Genomic DNA, 16,556 nt, shown 5'->3' with positions numbered 1-16,556 from the left:
GAGAACGCTAGACTAACAAAGCTAAATTAGCGACAAAACTGGCCACTGCCCTGTAGGACAAGACCATAGCCCTTGGAGTCACCGTATCTCCCATTTCATTCTCATCTCTACCAGGCAAAAAAACTCACATTTGCATCTTATCCATTTTCGCAGGTCAGAATCTGACATGATAGGCTCTGGGCCCTGATCCATAATAAATAAGAAGTCAAAGAAAAGTTTATTCCCCTAGAATGGTATTTCTCAGCCAGGGTTCTGAAAAGAGGGTTGAGCCCTCATGCCCAGGGTATTCTTTGTCATCAATCAACATCTCTCTGCATCTAGGGTGGTACTAGTTGAGTCCTGCATGTGGGAGAACTGAGAAAATGATCACTCAACTGATTTTCTGTGTTCTGAGAATCAGCTGACCCTCATTCTTCTGCCTTATTTCCAAGTTTTGTATAGTATTTCTTCAGAGAAGAAACCATTCACCCACAGCAACTAGAGCCTTCAGTATCTGAGGACCCGCGTGGCAGAAAAACCTGATAAAATGTTCTGAGGACAGAAAGACCATTAGTGAGAACTTGAACCTCATCCAACACCAGAGGGGAGAAGCCACGTACACATAATGCACGGGGGAAGACGTCCCTGGGGGCTCATCCCTCCTCACCCACCAGAAGGGAAGGTTCTCACGCCAGAGAAACCCGAGATCTGGGAAGGACAGAAGACACAGCCCCACCTAAGCTGACTGACTATCTGAACACCCACACTAGGGAGGAATTCTCCAAACACCTCAATTAAGTCAACTCTGGCCATTCTGTTGGGGAAAAGCCCTAGTGTCTCGGTCAGGGAGAGCTTCAGCTCCAGCTTCTTCAGACAGGAGAGTCTCCACACAGCAGACACACCCTCTAAATGTCCAGAGTACAGGGATGACTTTGGCCAGAAAGCTGAGATGGCCAATGGAGGTAGACCCACCGGTCCTCATCTACCCCGAGACTTTGGTCCACAGAGCCTCACACTCCAGCAGCTGGGCAGAGGAGGCTCCGTCTGCTCCCTGCTGCAGGCTAGGCCCGCTGTATGCCAGTGATTTATAGGGGTTAATGTAACCAAATGCAGGTCCGGCTGCCTGCCACTTGGAAAGCCAATACTCAAGAGGCAGGTGCTGATGTAAAGGAAAGTGGTTTATTTTCAGATGCCAGCCATCTGGAAGATGAGGGACTCACGTGTGAAAGCCCATCTCCACATCTCAGCGGAGGCAGGGGTTTTTATAATGAGGGAGAGGGGAACAGAACAAAGAGATCAAGGGAGGGCGCTGAAAAGTTCTCTGGGTGCAGACAAGCACGGACCATTCCGGTAAGACAAGTGATGGTCTGGTGTGCGTCATCCTGGTTTAGTCATTCTGACTCCACATCAGCCTGGCTCCACGGATGAAGGTCAGCAAGTCTCCTGGAGCTAGGATGCCTGAAGGTCAGAGTCTATCTTTTGAAGTTAGTTCTTAGGATTCTTGTACAAACAAGCTGTTTATCTACAAGCTACATATTAGAGTTAGCACTTACAGAAATGACGTCACAAGAATGATGGGGTGAATTTGAATTCCCCACTGTTACAGTTAACACAGGGTCAAACAGACTTGGTCCGTATTTCGGCTCTGTCACTTCCTGGCTGTGTTCAATAAATCAGTTAACTTCTGTGAATCTCATTTGTTTTTGTTTTCATTTAAGGCAGGATTAATATTAGCACCCACTTCATAGGTGTCATGAGAATTGAGCAGAGATTGAGTGAGGTTGTTTTCCACCAACTTCTTTTTGTTCGGCAGACCCATTTCCCAGAACCCGCAAGCTCAATGTACCTTCGAGGAGCTCGGTTGGGCTCTGGGATTGAGAAGTGATGTTGTGTGTGTAGCTGCCCCAACCATGTAACAAATGAACTCACAAATGGTCTGGAGGCTTTGGCTAGAAATAAATAATAAAGATTTATTCAAGGGTCTTAAAGTTTGCATACCCCCAATTCAGGTAGGCATAAACCCAGTCTAAAAAAGAAAAAAAAAAAAGTTAAGCGTTCTTATAGTTAAAAAGAGCATTCTTGAGAATAATCAGTCCTGCATTTTTAGCCTTAGGCTTGGTCCAGGATAGTTAGTAGTCAGATGTCAGGCAGTCTGGTTGATGGATGTCAGCTGTATGTCGAATGGCATGGATACCTGAGTCCTTCTGGGGGTAATCAATCAGAGGGTTATCAGGAGGTTTGATGTATAACCAAGCATTGACACAGGACTGGCAAATTCAAAAGTTTAAGTCCCTAAGCTAGTTAAAACAAGAATAGAATTGTTTCCTCATCCTTCAACCTTCTCGAATTGAGTAATTCGGCAGCTTGACTAGAGTGACTCCATTTTATTTCTGGCACTGATATGAAGGAACTTCCCCAGGCGGAGGAGGTTCCCAAGTGGCCACAGGAAATGAAGCTGCAGCAAAGCAGGTGCAGGGTGTTTATGGGTCTTTTCCAAGGAGACACACAAACAATCTCTCTCATTTCTGTCCCAGGTCAGTCCCTTTGAGTAGCACTTCTGGTGCTAGCAGCCAACTTTCCTGAAATGTGCCAGACCGGACCGGCCCAGCAGTGAGACAATCATAGTACATTAGAGCTGCATCAGGTCATCAGAGTCGGCCTTGTTTTTCAAAGGAGGTACAGTTGCCAGATTTAGCAAATGAGATACAGAATGCCCGGTTAAATTTGAATGCCAGGTAAATGACAATAAGTTTTAGTATAATTATGTCCCAATATTGCATGGATCATACTTCAAAAAATTTTTTTGTTCGTGTATCTGAAATTCCAATTTCACTGGGCTTCCTGTATTTTATCTGGCAAGCCTGAGAGGGGAGGTGCTGGGAGGGAAGCCGGGTCTCACAGCCGGGTCTGTTGGTTCCCAGGCCACTGCAAACATCCCCCTGTCCCCAAACGCGCGTACACCCAGCTTTCCCAGCTTTCTGTTTTTTACTTAAGGCAAATGCTTGCTGGGCTGGGTGCCTGCATTCCTTGACTGTGTCATAAGAGTAGGACCGCTGCTTCCAGGTCTCAGAGAGGGGTAACAGCACACTTACAGAGCCCAGGAGGTGGGCAGGGCCCAGGGCAGGCCTGCAGGAGGCTTAGGTCCGGTCCAGGCTCGTCTCCAGGTGAGGGTGACTGTGGGCCAGACACCAAGCGCTCCGAGGCTCAGTTTCTTAACTATCAAATGGGCACAAGAGGGTCTATTTCGAAAGGGTTACTTTGAGGATCAGCTCAAACGAGCCATTTCCAAAATCCTGGTCGCCTGTAAACTATGGAGCAATTTGGGCCTGCGCCGTTTTTCTCATGAACCACGAATGAGGAGGGGGTAAGCTTCCTGGCATAAAGCAGAGAGCTGCACCAAAGCCTCCCCAGTCCCATCTCCCAAGGGTCTCTGGGCTAAATCCTTGGTCCGCCCCCCAAAGCCCACCACCGTGTCCCTCCCATCGGGATTTACGGGAACTCACACCAGCGATCAATCGTCCTTAATTTGTAACTGGGCAGTGTCCTAGGCCAGCCAATAGCGGAGACCAACCCCCCCCAAGCACACATCCACCCCACCCTCCCTGATCCCGAGGGACGATCCTCTCAGTCGGCTCTGAGGCAGCCCAGTGACCAGGAGTTGGGAGCAGGTTTGGTTCTTGGGAGGGGGGAGAGGGAGGGGAGGGTCTTCTCATCTCCCTATTTCCCTCCCCCAGTTTCCCGGCCCCCTTTTATCTTCCACTAGAGACTTCTACCTCCCTGCACCCCCTCCCCTTCCCCTCCTGGGCTGTCGTGCCCAGCCCCCGCTGGACCTCCCCTCCTCCCCCTGCCTTTGGCCTCATTGTTTGGCTAAAAGCAGGACCCCCAGGATGGAACAGATGGATGCAGACCCGGGCCTGGGGGGAAAGACAGAGCCAGCCGGTGCCGGGAAAGGGGAGCGGTTTTGGAAAAACAAAACCGAGGGAGGAGCCTGGGAGAAAGTGGCCGGGAGAGGGCGGCGGAGGGCATCGCTGAGAGGGGCTTGGGCCCGAATGGAAGGGGGCGGGCCCGGGGGTGGGCCCCAGGCCTCAAAGCTGGCTCCGACACTGACTGGCTCCGCAGGTCCGAGCTGACGTCGCCTCCCAGATGGCCTCCAGGCTGACCCCGCTGACCCTCCTGCTGCTGTTGCTGCTGGCGGGGGTGAGTGGCCCCTTCAAGGGATGGGGGGCGGGGCGGGAGGGGTGTTTAGGATTAACCCTTCAGGCACCAGAGGATGAGGAGAAGTCCTCTTGGGATCAGCCAGTGTGATCTTTGCAACCGCATTCGTAGAGAGCCTGGAAAGATCTGGGGACTGAGATGGACGCAGGTTCGAATCCTGACCCACCAGGTACCAGCCGTGGTGGCCTTCAGCAGGTCACTTCTCCGAGCCTACCTGCCCTGATTTATCAAGTGGAAACTAACGGAGAAGGACCACATGGGGCAAGGAGATGGACAGCATTTTGCAGTATAAAAGCAATGGTTGCTGTGGCCCCTGAGCTGTGGTGTAGGGGGTGGCAGCTGAGACGCAGGTTCTCGCACGGCTGGGCCTGTGAAAACCGAGGAGCGGTGGCAGACGCACCTGGGACCGGGTGGGCGTTAATCACAATGAGAGGTCCCAGCGGTCTGGGAGGGCCGGGGTAAGGGCTGAACCCAGGAGCGAGGTGGATGCTTACTCTGGCCTGCGTGTTCCTGTGTGTGCAAGGTGGCACGGGCAGTGCCCTTCGAGGTTCAGCAGGTGATGTAGTGATGAGCTGGGACCTGGGATCAGACCGGGTTTGACTCCTAGTTCTTCCTCCGCCTTCTGGGAGACCTTGGGCCGGTTACTTCGTGTGACTCAACATCAGTTTCTTTTATCAGCGAAATGGGGATAATACAGGGTTTCTCAACCCGGAACACTGAGCATTTGGGGCTGGATCATTCCTCAGGGTGAGGGGCTGTGCCGTGTACAGTATTACAGGATGTTTTGCTGCATCCCTGGCCTCCACCCACTCAATTCCAGCAGCATCTCCGCCCTCCCCCCATCCCCTTCTCTCCCTCTTGACAACCAAAAATGCCACCAGACATGGCCACACATCCTCTGGGGTCAAAATTGTCTCTGATTGAGAGCCACTGGTCTATACTGCTCCTTCCTCCCCCTTTCCTTCTTCCTTCCTCCCTCCCTCCCTTCCTTCCTTCGTTCTTTCCTTCCTTTGGGAATACCAATTGTTTTCAATACCCACTAATATGTTGCAACCCACAATTTGAAAAACCACTTGTTCTAAAGCAAAAGCCACAAGCTCAAATGTCTATACTGGGCAGGCAGGTGAGCCAAGACAGGTATATATTTATTTATTTATTTATTTATTTATTTATTTATTTATTTATTTAAGACTTTCTTTCTTTCTTTCTTTCTTTCTTTCTTTCTTTCTTTTAGAGAGAGGGGAAGGGGGGAGGAGAAAGAGAGGAAGAGAAGCATTGATGTCAAAGAGAAACATCGATAGGTTCTCTCTCTTCTATGCGTCCTGACGGGGACAGAACCGCCACCCAGGCATGTGCCCTGACAGGGAATCAAACCGGTGACCTTTCACTCTGCAGGACAATGCCTAACCAACTGAGCCACACTGGTTAGGGCCAGGTATTTTCATTTTTAAATTGCAAGAACACAGATAAGTGGGCGTTAACACTGAGCTCCGAAGTTTGGGAAACAGCTTCCTCTGTGGCTCTAAGTGGCCAGCGATAAGAGTCCTTGCCTACTCCTCATCTGCTGCGGAGAATGTCCCCACCCTCACCCCCACCCCTTCTGCCTTGACCCCTACTCTACAGGCTGTTTCAGAAATTATCTTGGGTACAGGGCATTGGCCATATCCCCGCCTTCTCTTTCTGTTTTTTTGTTTGTTTGTTTGTTTGTTTTTGTTTATTTATTTATTTGTAGAGAGAGGGGAAAGGAGAAAGAGAGGGAGAGAAACATCACTGTGTGGTTGCTTCTCACTCGCGCCCCCCAACTGGGGACCTGACGTGCAACCTAGTCATGTGCCCTGACTGGGATCTCTTTCTGTTTTGAGTGTTTGAGGGGACCATGCCTCATAGAAAAATGAAACACAGTTTCTTGAACCACAGGGTAGAGCCTCCTCAGATCAGAATGGTACCAACCACGGCCAGGCAGATCCAGAGAGCATGCCAGAAGAAGGTACCAACCACGGTCAGGCAGATCCAGAGAGCATGCCAGAAGAAGGTACCAACCACGGCCAGGCAGGTCCAGAGAGCATGCCAGAAGAAGGTACCAACCACGGCCAGGCAGATCCAGAGAGCATGCCAGAAGAAGACGGAGGAGGTGTCTTAGAGAAAGAGATCCCCAAGATTGAATTCATTCAACACATCATGGGCTCTTCCCCGATGCCAACAACCAACTCATCCATCCTAAGAGCCAGTGGCACTTTGCAAACCACCTCTGAGCCCTGCACCGAGTCATCCACTGAACCTACTCTCCCAACTACCCAGCCCACGGCTGGGCCCCTCTGCCCGGAGCCTGACACTGACTGTCCTGACTTGGAGAATCCTTCAGCCAAGACCGTGTTGGAGGAGGCTTTGATCGATTTCTCCGTGAAGCTCTACCATGCCGTCTCATCAATGAAGAAGGCTGAGACCAACATGGTCTTCTCGCCTTTCAGCATCGCCAGCCTGCTGACCCAGGTCCTGCTGGGTAAGAACCTGAGTTCTCTCCAGGTTGTATGGCGGACCCTCCCATGAGGGTCCCCAACCCAGACACCTACAAAGCTGTGCCTCAGGGAGGAAGCTATAAAAACGGGCTCCATTTGAGGGAAGGGGAGGTGTAATCTTTTTATTCTTGAACTTCCATGTATTCCTTCATATAACAATGATTTAATAGGCAGTATTGCTTATAAAACCCTATGGACTATACAAGAACATACAAGTTAGGGTCCCAGCCACCAACCATGTTTCAAGTCCAGACAATAAGGGAGATGAAACTGAAAGAGATGTAAGTAGGGTAGTATCGTGATGCTGCTGCTTTCTAGCTGTGTCACCTTGGGCCGATCACTTAACATCCCTGAGCGTGAGTCCTCACGTATAAAATGGAGGTGGTTGTATTTACCTCTGAAAATTAAGCAGTTAGCCCAGTGCCTGGCTTGATGGGAGGTCAAAAATGTTAATCCCTCTGCCTTCCTGAGGGATCACTCTCAAGTGCCTCGGGTTAATTACCTTAGGAATGACACAAACGAGTTGCGACAAGCAGTGGGGACAGAGCTATCTCTGTCAGGGGGAAATTCCAGGAAGGCAACTTGAGACAATAGAATAAACATATGTAAAAACCGTTCCTCTGGAGTCCCAGAATCTTAACGTCCCTAACCTCTACCCACCAGATACCGGTAGCATTCCCCCCAATTATGACAACCAGAGTATCTTCAGACATTGCCAATTCAGTTGATTGGTTTCCGTTAATCTCTTTATTGCCCCAAAGATGTGGCTTGACTCCTGTCTCCATCCTCTACCTATTAACTCTGTGATCTTAAATTGAGTAGATCACTTAACCTTTTAAACCTCAAGTTTCCTCATCTGTACAATGAGGATAATAATTGTCCTTATGTAAAAGGCTTATTATGATTCAATGAGATCATATGGGAAAAGCACTTACGATGTCTGGAACCAAGTAAGTGTTACTGCATAGAAAATATGTATGATAAATATTTAATAATGAATAACTGACAGGGTATTGAACATCCATTCTCTTATGATTCTCTAATGTCTCCTCTTAATAGTGATATAGTGTTCCTGCCTATAGGGTGAACCCTGATAAGCCCAAACCAACTAAATAATAGTTCATGTGAAACAGGCAGCAATTGGACCAGGCTTTGACTGATGAGTGGAATAAATATTAGGTAGAAAAATAGGGAAGGAGAGTATTTGAAGCCCTGGAAAAGCCTAACTGTGATTATTCATAATTCTCCCACCCCTGTCTTTCTGATATATGTACTGTCTCCCGGAACCACGCTTCTGGCTCCAGTGTTATGTGATTCCCCCCATTCCACCCTGACCCCTCAAAAGTGTCCTGATGGTGGGTCCCCCACACCTCCTACAGTTGGCCTTCATCTCTTCCCTTTGTTGTAGGGGCTGGGAACAGCACCAAAGAAAACCTGGAGACCCTCCTCTCCTACCCCAAGGACTTTGCCTGCGTCCACCAGGCCCTGAAGACCTTCACGTCCAAAGGCTTCACTTCAGTCTCTCAGATCTTCCACAGCCCAGGTGAGTGCTGGGGTGGCGAACGGGGAGGCAGCTGCTGAGCAGGGGCCTGAGGGGGTTCTGAGGGGGGCCCAGCGCTGTGGGGGGTGGAGAGAGGGAATGTTAGAGCTAGGACAGCCAGGATGGACTGCAGAGCAGGTGAGGGCCTCAGCAGACATACAGGTGAATCCAGATAGCCTGTGAGATTTTGGACAAGTCATTTGTTTTCATCAACTTATTCAGAATAAGAGTTCATGAATAGATAGGGCTAGAGAGTTATATGAATTCGTTGTCATTTCTATGTGTTATATTGTTAAGTAGGTAATAAGGGCAAGAAACTTCCAAAATGATTGAATGCAGTTTTTTTTCAAGGTTTGGTACAAAGATCCCTAGGTTTCTGCAGAGCTGCGTCAGAAGTCATGGTGGGAGTGGGGATCAGGGAGGCAGAGTGGGGAGGGAGGGCACCCTTTTCTGTGAGCGAGAGATGGAGCCAACTGGGCTCTGAGCTGCTGTCCAGGCGCAACCACAGCTCTTTTATGGTGTGGGCTTCAGACGTGACTTTATTTTAAAACACAGTTCTGCTGCTTGAAAAGGCTAGAAAACTACAGATCTAGTCTGACCCTCTCTTTAAATAAAGGAAAAAAAAATGTGTTCCTGTCCTTTTTTTTTCTTTTTTACCGGATGAAAACAATACTTATTCATTGTAGAAACTGAGAAAATACCAAAAAACAAAGTGGGGGGAAAAAAAAACACCTTCTTTTTAATGATGGGAAAATACGGCATTTGAGTAACAGAGCATTTAGTTATTTGCTATGAATCAATGTTATCCTCTGCCTCGCTGGGTTGGTGGAAAATACAACTGCATTCAATATCAGTTTACTTCATCCAGGAGAAATTTCTCTTTCAAACGCTATTTTCTTTAGTGGACCTGGGCTTTGGAGAGCAAAAGCCAGGAAGTCTTATTACAAACTTAGGCTGAGACTAGCAAGCAGAGTCTGTTGCCTCTTGCAGAAAGAAAAGAGGGGGGTGGAAATACAGGCAAACGGACGTTCACTTTTCTTGCTGAGCCTTGTTCACACGGCAAGCAGAGGCGGGCGGGGCCTAGGATGAGTTCTGCTCCAAATTTAGGGCTTGCCTTCTCTGGGTCTCATTGTCGTATCTTTTAGGGGAGTGGCCTGGACGCCCGCTCCAGCATGCTGTGTTCGTTGGAGTGAGCACAAAGACTAATGAGAAGCACACCCCCTCTCAAAGCCTACTCTTGGAAGGGCAGGGGGGTGTTCAGGGGACTCACACCTCCTTCTCTCAATCTGCTCCCCCTCCACAGACCTGGCCATAAGGGACACCTTTGTGAGTGCCTCTCAGAACGTGTATGGCAGCCCCAGAGTCCTGGCAAATGACAGCGATGTCAGCTTGGAGCTCATCAACGCCTGGGTGGCAGAGAAGACCAACCACAAGATCAAACAGCTGCTAGACAACCTGCCCTCTGACGCCCGCCTGGTCCTCCTCAATGCTATCTACCTAAGTGGTAAGGGGGCCTTGGACCAGGTCCTTCCTCCCCTCCTGGCTTCCAAGCCCACTCAGCTCCGTGTTCCATGACTAGGTCTCATCGTACAATAGCTGTCCCACCCCTTGCTAACAGGGATTTTAGCTCTACATCCTTTCCCCGCCTGCATTAGAGTAACTCCCCCCCTCTGTCTTTTCTCTAGCGAAGTGGAAGACAACATTTGATCACACAAAAACCAAGAAGGAGCCCTTTCATTTAAAATCCTCCACGATAAAAGTGCCCATGATGCTGAGCAAGAAGTACCCGGTGGCCCATTTCACTGACCCGACGTTGAAGGCCAAGGTCAGTTCTTGGCTCTCCTCACTCCTGTTTCATTGCCTCTTATGTGTCCAGATTTCTTTTTGGCTATGGCCCCATTGGTTTGGGGTGCACCCTAATTTCTAGTCCTTCCCTCTGTATTTCCACACTTTTTGTCTTCTCTCTTTCTTTCTTCTCCAGCCTTGGCCGAGGCATGCATTGTATATTTTAGGCTGGAAAGCAAGATTCTAAAGTCTCTTCATTCATCTCTACTCCATCAAATGGCAAGAAGTGAGTTGTGTTTCTGTTCTGTTCATCTGAGGTAGGCATGCATGTACAGCATGCATGCATGTGTACACATGTATAGGGATATCTGTGTGCATACATGTGGTGCACATGTGTTTAATGGCTTAAGTTCCTTAGCAGAAATTGAACAGTATTATTTCAATGGATCGGGAGGGAGGGAAGACAATACGGAGGCCCAGAGATTCTAGTTAGTATAGTGTCTCATGCCCAGTGACCAGATAGTTCTGCCTTGTTAGGAGGGCAAGACACAGATCTATGAGACAGAAAACAGTGGGAGACACCCAGTGACTTAGTTCCAGGATGACAAGTATAGGATGTGTCCTGAACACGCCGGGCTTGTTTCCGCCTTGGGAGCTGCCCTTAGCTTCCCCTCTGCCTAGACCCTCTTCACTCAAAGTTTCACATACTTATCTCTTCTGCTCATCCAGGTGTCAGCTCAAAGATGGCCTTGGTGGAGGGGCCTTCCCCTCCTTAAAGTGGTCCCTTCCTCCCCCTGTGACATCTCTGTTTTATTACACTCATTGTATTTACCACTATCTGAAATTATGTTATATGCTTATTTGATTACAGTATTGTCTATCTCTCTGAGATGTTATCTCTCTCTCCTTGGGAACAGAGACCTTACCTGTCTTGTTTCCTGCAGTGTCCCTAGTGCCTAGAACACTGCCACATGTAATAAGTGGTCATTATATGTTTGCTGAATTAATTAATGAATTCAGTAGGGGGTGCTAGCATGTGTGTCTGGGAAGACTTCATAGAGGAGATTACTTTTGGCCATTCATGCACTTTTCCACCCTTTCATCCCCATTCAGTGAATTTGACCGTTCATAACTACTTAACAAAACCAGGATAGCATGTATAAGGCAGAGAAGAGTGAGTATGTATGGCACATTCAGGCCTTCACTCTAACTCAGAGTATATGAGGGAAAGGTATCAACGTGAGGTCTTTTTTTGTCTTTTAAAGAATGGTTTCCTTTTTTTTTTTATTTTAGAAACAAAGGAAGGGGGAAAGAGAGACAGACAGACAGACAGACAGAAACATCAATTTGTTGTTCCACTTATGCATTCATTGGTTGCTTCTTGTATGTGCTGTGTCCTGACTGGGGATTGAACCCTCAACCTTGGTTTATCGGGAGGACACGCCAACCAACTGAACCACACTGGTCAGGATAATGTAGGGTCTTTTTGATGTCAACAGAGCAGGAGTTCTGTGCACAAAAAAATAGTATTTACAGTTTCTTGGATTTTAAACAGATACTTATTTAATGTGATTTTTAAAAGACTTTATTTATTTATTTTGAGAGAGAGGAGAAAGGAGGGGGAAAGAGAGGGAGAGGAACATCAATGTGAGAGAAAAACATTGATCTGTTGCCTTTCATATATGCCCCAACTGGGGACTGAACCAGTAATCGAACCAGTGACCTTTTGCTTTGCGGGATGATGCCCAACCAACTGAGACACACTGGTCAGGGCTTATGTAATGTATTAATGTTATAAATTCAAAATCTTACTTAAGCCTTTTAATTTTAAGTTAATTCACTTATAATTATCTGTAATAATTTCCCCTGGCTGGTGTGCCTCAGTAGATTGAGTGCCGGCCTGTAAACAAAAGGGTCGCCGGTTCAATTCCCAGTCAGGGCACATGCCTGCGTTGTGGGCCAGGTCCCCAGTTGGGGGCATGCGAGAGGCAACCACACACTGATGTTTCTCTCCCTCCCTTCCCCTCTCTCTAAAGATAAATATTTTAAAAATAATTATAATGATGTTTATATAAAAACAATTTTATTCTTTAATCAAGCCACTTCGAACAGATTAAAACTCTTTAAACCATTTGTTCCAGTTACAAATATAGTTAACTAATACTTTTATAAGCATTTTGAGCTTATGGATATACTTTATAAATATACTTTATTTTTTAAGTATGCACATACTTGACAGGGCAGAATTACAACCTTGCTTGGTTATATTTTTTGAGCACCTGTGAACTGAATTAAATTTAAAGGGTAAATCAACTTTAATCCAACATGTTGGCATCATTCCCAAACTTAATGAAATTATCCTATACCTTTTTGCTTAAAAGTATAAAACTAGCATGTGTGATTCTCTTAAGATGATCCTGAATTTATCACCTTGTGTTAATAGTGTGAAGGTGGTTTACTTTGTCATTCCCATGCTTAATTCTAAATCTTCCTGAGACTTCGAGAGTGTTCACTCAACCAAGGAGGTTAGATTTACCAGCTCAGGCATGCCCAGCTACTGGCTTGGAAATTCAAGACCATAACATGGTACTTTTTGGTCATAGATTTGAGGTCCATATGCAGGACTGGAAGGGTACATACCGCCCAAATGATCACACCCTCATTGGGGCCTCCACCAAGGAACCACATGTCTGTGCTCCTCGGTGGAGAGCAATTACATCCTGCTCCTTCTGGGCCATTTTTTCAAATTCCAAGAACTGATTGGTTTCAGTGTATTTTGTCATTGCCCAAATTGAATTCTGCAATCTAGACTCTTCTTGTCCATCTTTCCACCTCAACCGTAATGCCCTTTTAATGATTGTCTCTCATATCCTATCAGTCTAAGGAATCTCTTGGCACTTATTGACATTTTGGATTGGATGACTCTTTGTTATGAGGTGCCGTCCTGGGCATTATAGGATTTAGCATCATCCCTGGCTTCTACCGACTAGATCCTGGTAACACTGTGAGCCCCCTCCTCCGTCTGTGACAATCAAAATGTCTCCAGATGCTGCCAAATGTCCACTGGGGGCAAATCCACCCTGGGTTGAGAACCACTACTATATTAGACCCGTGGGTCCTGCAGTTCACTCATAGTTTTGTCTGGCCAGCAATGGAAGTCCTTCTAATGGCAAACTGGAAAGGTAAGCTGGGATCAGCTGGTACGAAATTTTGAATGTCAGACTAAGAGATTTATACTTACTCTCCTAGGCAGTGCAGAGCCGACAAAAGTCTTTAAAAGGACTCACCTCATACTTCCGGTGGTACCTTATGCACATTATATACTTTAAGCACAACACACTTGAGAGGAAGGGAACAGGGCTGAGACAGATCAAGTTATTTGCCCATATTACATAGCTCATCCGTGGTAGAGTCAGGGTGTCACCCTTGGCCTGTGTGACCAGGAATTTGAGCTCACTCCTCTGCATCTCACCAGTACTGTTCACCCCAACGGTACCCCCATTTCATGGCATAGCCTGGAAGCCTAGATCTGGCTGCTGCTCTCTGAAATGGTACCAATTAGAGCATAGACTGAAGATCAATCAGCCTTGGGATCCAGAAGGGGGAAAGACTGATCAGATGCGTCTCTTTTTCTCCAGGTGGGCCAACTGCAGCTCTCCCACAACCTGAGTATGGTGATCCTGGTACCCCAGAATGTGAAGCAAAGTCTCAAAGACATGGAGCAGGCGCTCAGCCCCGCTGTGTTCAGGGCCATCATGAAGAAGCTGGAGGTGACCAAGTACCAGCCCACTTTCCTGACGATGCCCCAATTCAAACTGAAGAGCAACCAGGACATGCTGGCAGTCATGGAGAAAATGGGTGAGCCCTGGCGGCCCAGAGTTGCTCCCAGACCATCAAAGGAGAAAAGGGCATGGGGGCGGTCCCTAAAATGCATTTAGCACTCTCCAGAGTATTTTTTTACCCCTATAATCTCAGGTTGTCCCTCAATCTTGTGTCAGCAGGACAGGGGCTGTTATCTCATTACATCATTGAGGAAATGACTCAGAAAGGTCACATGACTTAGCCAAGTTCCCTTGAGCCAGTTATAAGTGAACCAGAACACCAATCCAGGCCTTCAGTTCTCTTGACTGTTTACACTGTGGTTCACTGTGACACGGGGACAGGTGACTAAGGTGGGCCATGAATGCCTCTTCCCCAGAAACATTTCATAACACTCAGCCACCCCATGGATTATGCAAGAAGTCCTCAGAATAAGAGGGTGACCGGAGGCTTCCGAGTTTAGGAGAAGGAACAGAGATTCCATTTTGTAACCTTTGGCCTCCCTTCCTGACCTTTGACCTCACTTGCAAATATATCACTTCATTTTCTGTTAAAGAATTTGACCTTCCTAATAGATAATCTTATTTCCTAGTATATGACATCATAACTTTGTATATGACCTCATTTGATAACATATTACCTCTTTCTGATATAGTACCTCATTTCCAAGGTCCTTGTTGACAAGGAAGCAATGACACCATGTTTTAGGATTTTGGCGGGGGCGGGGGCAAGGCCTCTCACCACTTTCTCTGAAGTGGTGGCTGGCGTGAAGATGCGCCCATTGGCAGGGAGCCCAGGAACTGGACCGGAAGGTAGGATACATATTTTGATAAGCAAGGAGGAGGAAGAGAGTATTGGGACTCGGAACCAACCCAGAAGATTCAGGACAACTATTTCCAGCAGCTGAGGGTTTCGTGCTGACCTTTGACTCGTCGTTTTTCTCTGCTTGTGCCCTAGAATTCTATGACTTTTCATACGACCTCAACCTGTGCAGGCTGACAGAGGACCCGGACCTGCAGGTTTCCGCGATGCAGCACCGGGCGGTGCTGGAGCTGACCGAGGCTGGGGTGGAGGCCGCTGCGGCCTCGGCTGTCTCTGTGGCCCGCTCTTTGCGGATCTTTGAAGTGCAACAGCCCTTCCTCTTCCTGCTCTGGGACCAGCAGCACAGGCTCCCCATCTTCATGGGGCGGGTGTATGACCCCAGCGCCTGAGACCTGCAGGGGCCAGGCTAGGGCAAGCCCTGCCCAGTTGCAGCCCCGCCCCCCACCGACTGCCACCTGCCTCGACTTGTCCTCAGCCACATCCCACTGCTGGAGACCTCTGTCCTGCACCTGAAGGGCACCCTCAGGGTCTGGTAAAGGGACCTCCTTCCAGCATCCCTTCCCTGTGACTCTTCAAACCACTTTTTGCAGCTTTCTCTGGTTCAAGTTCACTAAATTCTACAAAATAAAACCTGGCAAACCATGACTTCCTCTCTCATTTGCCTTTCAGTTTTAAAGGCCAAGGGTCACCATGCCCTTGTATCAGCTAGCTATTGCCTTGTAACATGTCACTCCAAAGTAGCGGCTTAAAACGACAACCATTTATTATCTCAGCTAAGCCTCGGGGTTGGCTGAGTGGTCTTGCTGATCTTGGCTGGACCTGGCTAATCTTCCCTGGGCTCAATTATACATCTGTAATAGTTGGCAGGTTGGACGACTCCAAGAAAGGGGTCAGAAACAAGCTTTTTCACAAAACCTGAATCTCTGCTGGCATCAAGGTGACTATGGTCCCACCAGCCAAAAAGCAAGAGCCCCATGGCCAGTCCTGGAGTTTGAGAGGACAGGCACTAGAGTTGCAGGACAAAGTCATTCATCGGAGGCTGTTCATGCCGTCCATTTACGCTTGTCTCTAGCTCACGTATTTGTCTGGGACAACAGTAATAACAGGAAAAAACATCGTTAGGAGCTTACGCAGGCAGTCTGCTGAGATCTTTACAGACATTCACCCTCAGCAACTTTATATGGTAACCTCTCAACTCGAAGAGACTAAGTCTTGCTCAGAGTCATGCAGTTAGAAAAGGGCAGACCCGGGCTTTGAAAGCACATCTCTGTGACTTCAAGTCTGAGCTCAGAGCCCCTCTCTGTCTCTGTCCTTCTAAAAATCCTGTCTTTTTCTTAATATTTTCTTTTTTTGTTCAACAAATATAGAGTATTCCCTCATTTATCACAGGTATTACGGTCTAGAGTCCCCCGCAATAGGTGAAAATCCGCAAAATAGGAACCTTACATTTATTTTAGTACTTATATATATTTTAAGGCTTTATAAGCCCTTCCCACACACTTAGAAACCGTTCCCAGTCCTTTATTAACCTTTCCCACTCCCTTATTAAGCTTTTCCACACTTCTATAAACACTACTCATATTCTTAAACATATTCTACACTCTTAAACCTACGTAACTTTAACAACATACATATACAGTACCACAAAACCCTGCGATATAGCGAAAAATCCGCGATAAATAATTAAATACAATATTTTTTAAAACCCCGCGATACAGTGAGGCCGCAATAAGTGAACCGCGATATAGAGAGGGGCTGCTGTCGTGCCCTGATGTCTGCGGTATGCTAAGCACGGAGGACGTAAAGATGATGACTTACACTAGTGTCTACCTTGAAAACCTGCAGCTTGATGAGGGAGACAGGAAGACAGATTTTAACAT

The 16,556-nt window shown here is 47.5% G+C and overlaps 1 protein-coding gene across 1 annotated transcript; it reads left to right on the top strand.

Annotated features, from left to right (window-relative positions):
• The first annotated feature begins 3,577 nt into the window (after nucleotides 1-3,577).
• Nucleotides 3,578-15,321, top strand: SERPING1 (serpin family G member 1). The gene is made up of 8 exons (XM_090261084.1): nucleotides 3,578-3,647; nucleotides 4,099-4,176; nucleotides 6,112-6,694; nucleotides 8,119-8,253; nucleotides 9,554-9,754; nucleotides 9,936-10,075; nucleotides 13,674-13,893; nucleotides 14,812-15,321. Exons 2-8 carry the CDS (start codon nucleotides 4,123-4,125, stop codon nucleotides 15,063-15,065), a joined length of 1,587 nt encoding a protein of 528 aa, XP_090117210.1. The 5' UTR covers nucleotides 3,578-3,647; nucleotides 4,099-4,122; the 3' UTR covers nucleotides 15,066-15,321.
• The last annotated feature ends 1,235 nt before the right edge of the window (nucleotides 15,322-16,556 follow it).

The sequence above is a fragment of the Furipterus horrens genome, unplaced genomic scaffold (assembly GCF_987537825.1).
Source record: "Furipterus horrens unplaced genomic scaffold, mFurHor1.1.pri manual_scaffold_2, whole genome shotgun sequence".
Taxonomy (NCBI): Eukaryota; Metazoa; Chordata; class Mammalia; order Chiroptera; family Furipteridae; genus Furipterus; species Furipterus horrens.
The sequence above is the reverse complement of the archived record's forward strand: the minus strand, read 5'-3'. Positions and strand labels throughout refer to the sequence as shown.

Bases quoted from the DNA above. Each gene is read 5' to 3' on its own strand.
- SERPING1 (XM_090261084.1), top strand. From the start codon at position 4,123: ATGGCCTCCAGGCTGACCCCGCTGACCCTCCTGCTGCTGTTGCTGCTG. The intron at 10,076-13,673 runs GTCAGTTCTTGG...CTTTTTCTCCAG, and splicing joins ACCCGACGTTGAAGGCCAAG to GTGGGCCAACTGCAGCTCTC. The intron at 13,894-14,811 runs GTGAGCCCTGGC...CTTGTGCCCTAG, and splicing joins GGCAGTCATGGAGAAAATGG to AATTCTATGACTTTTCATAC.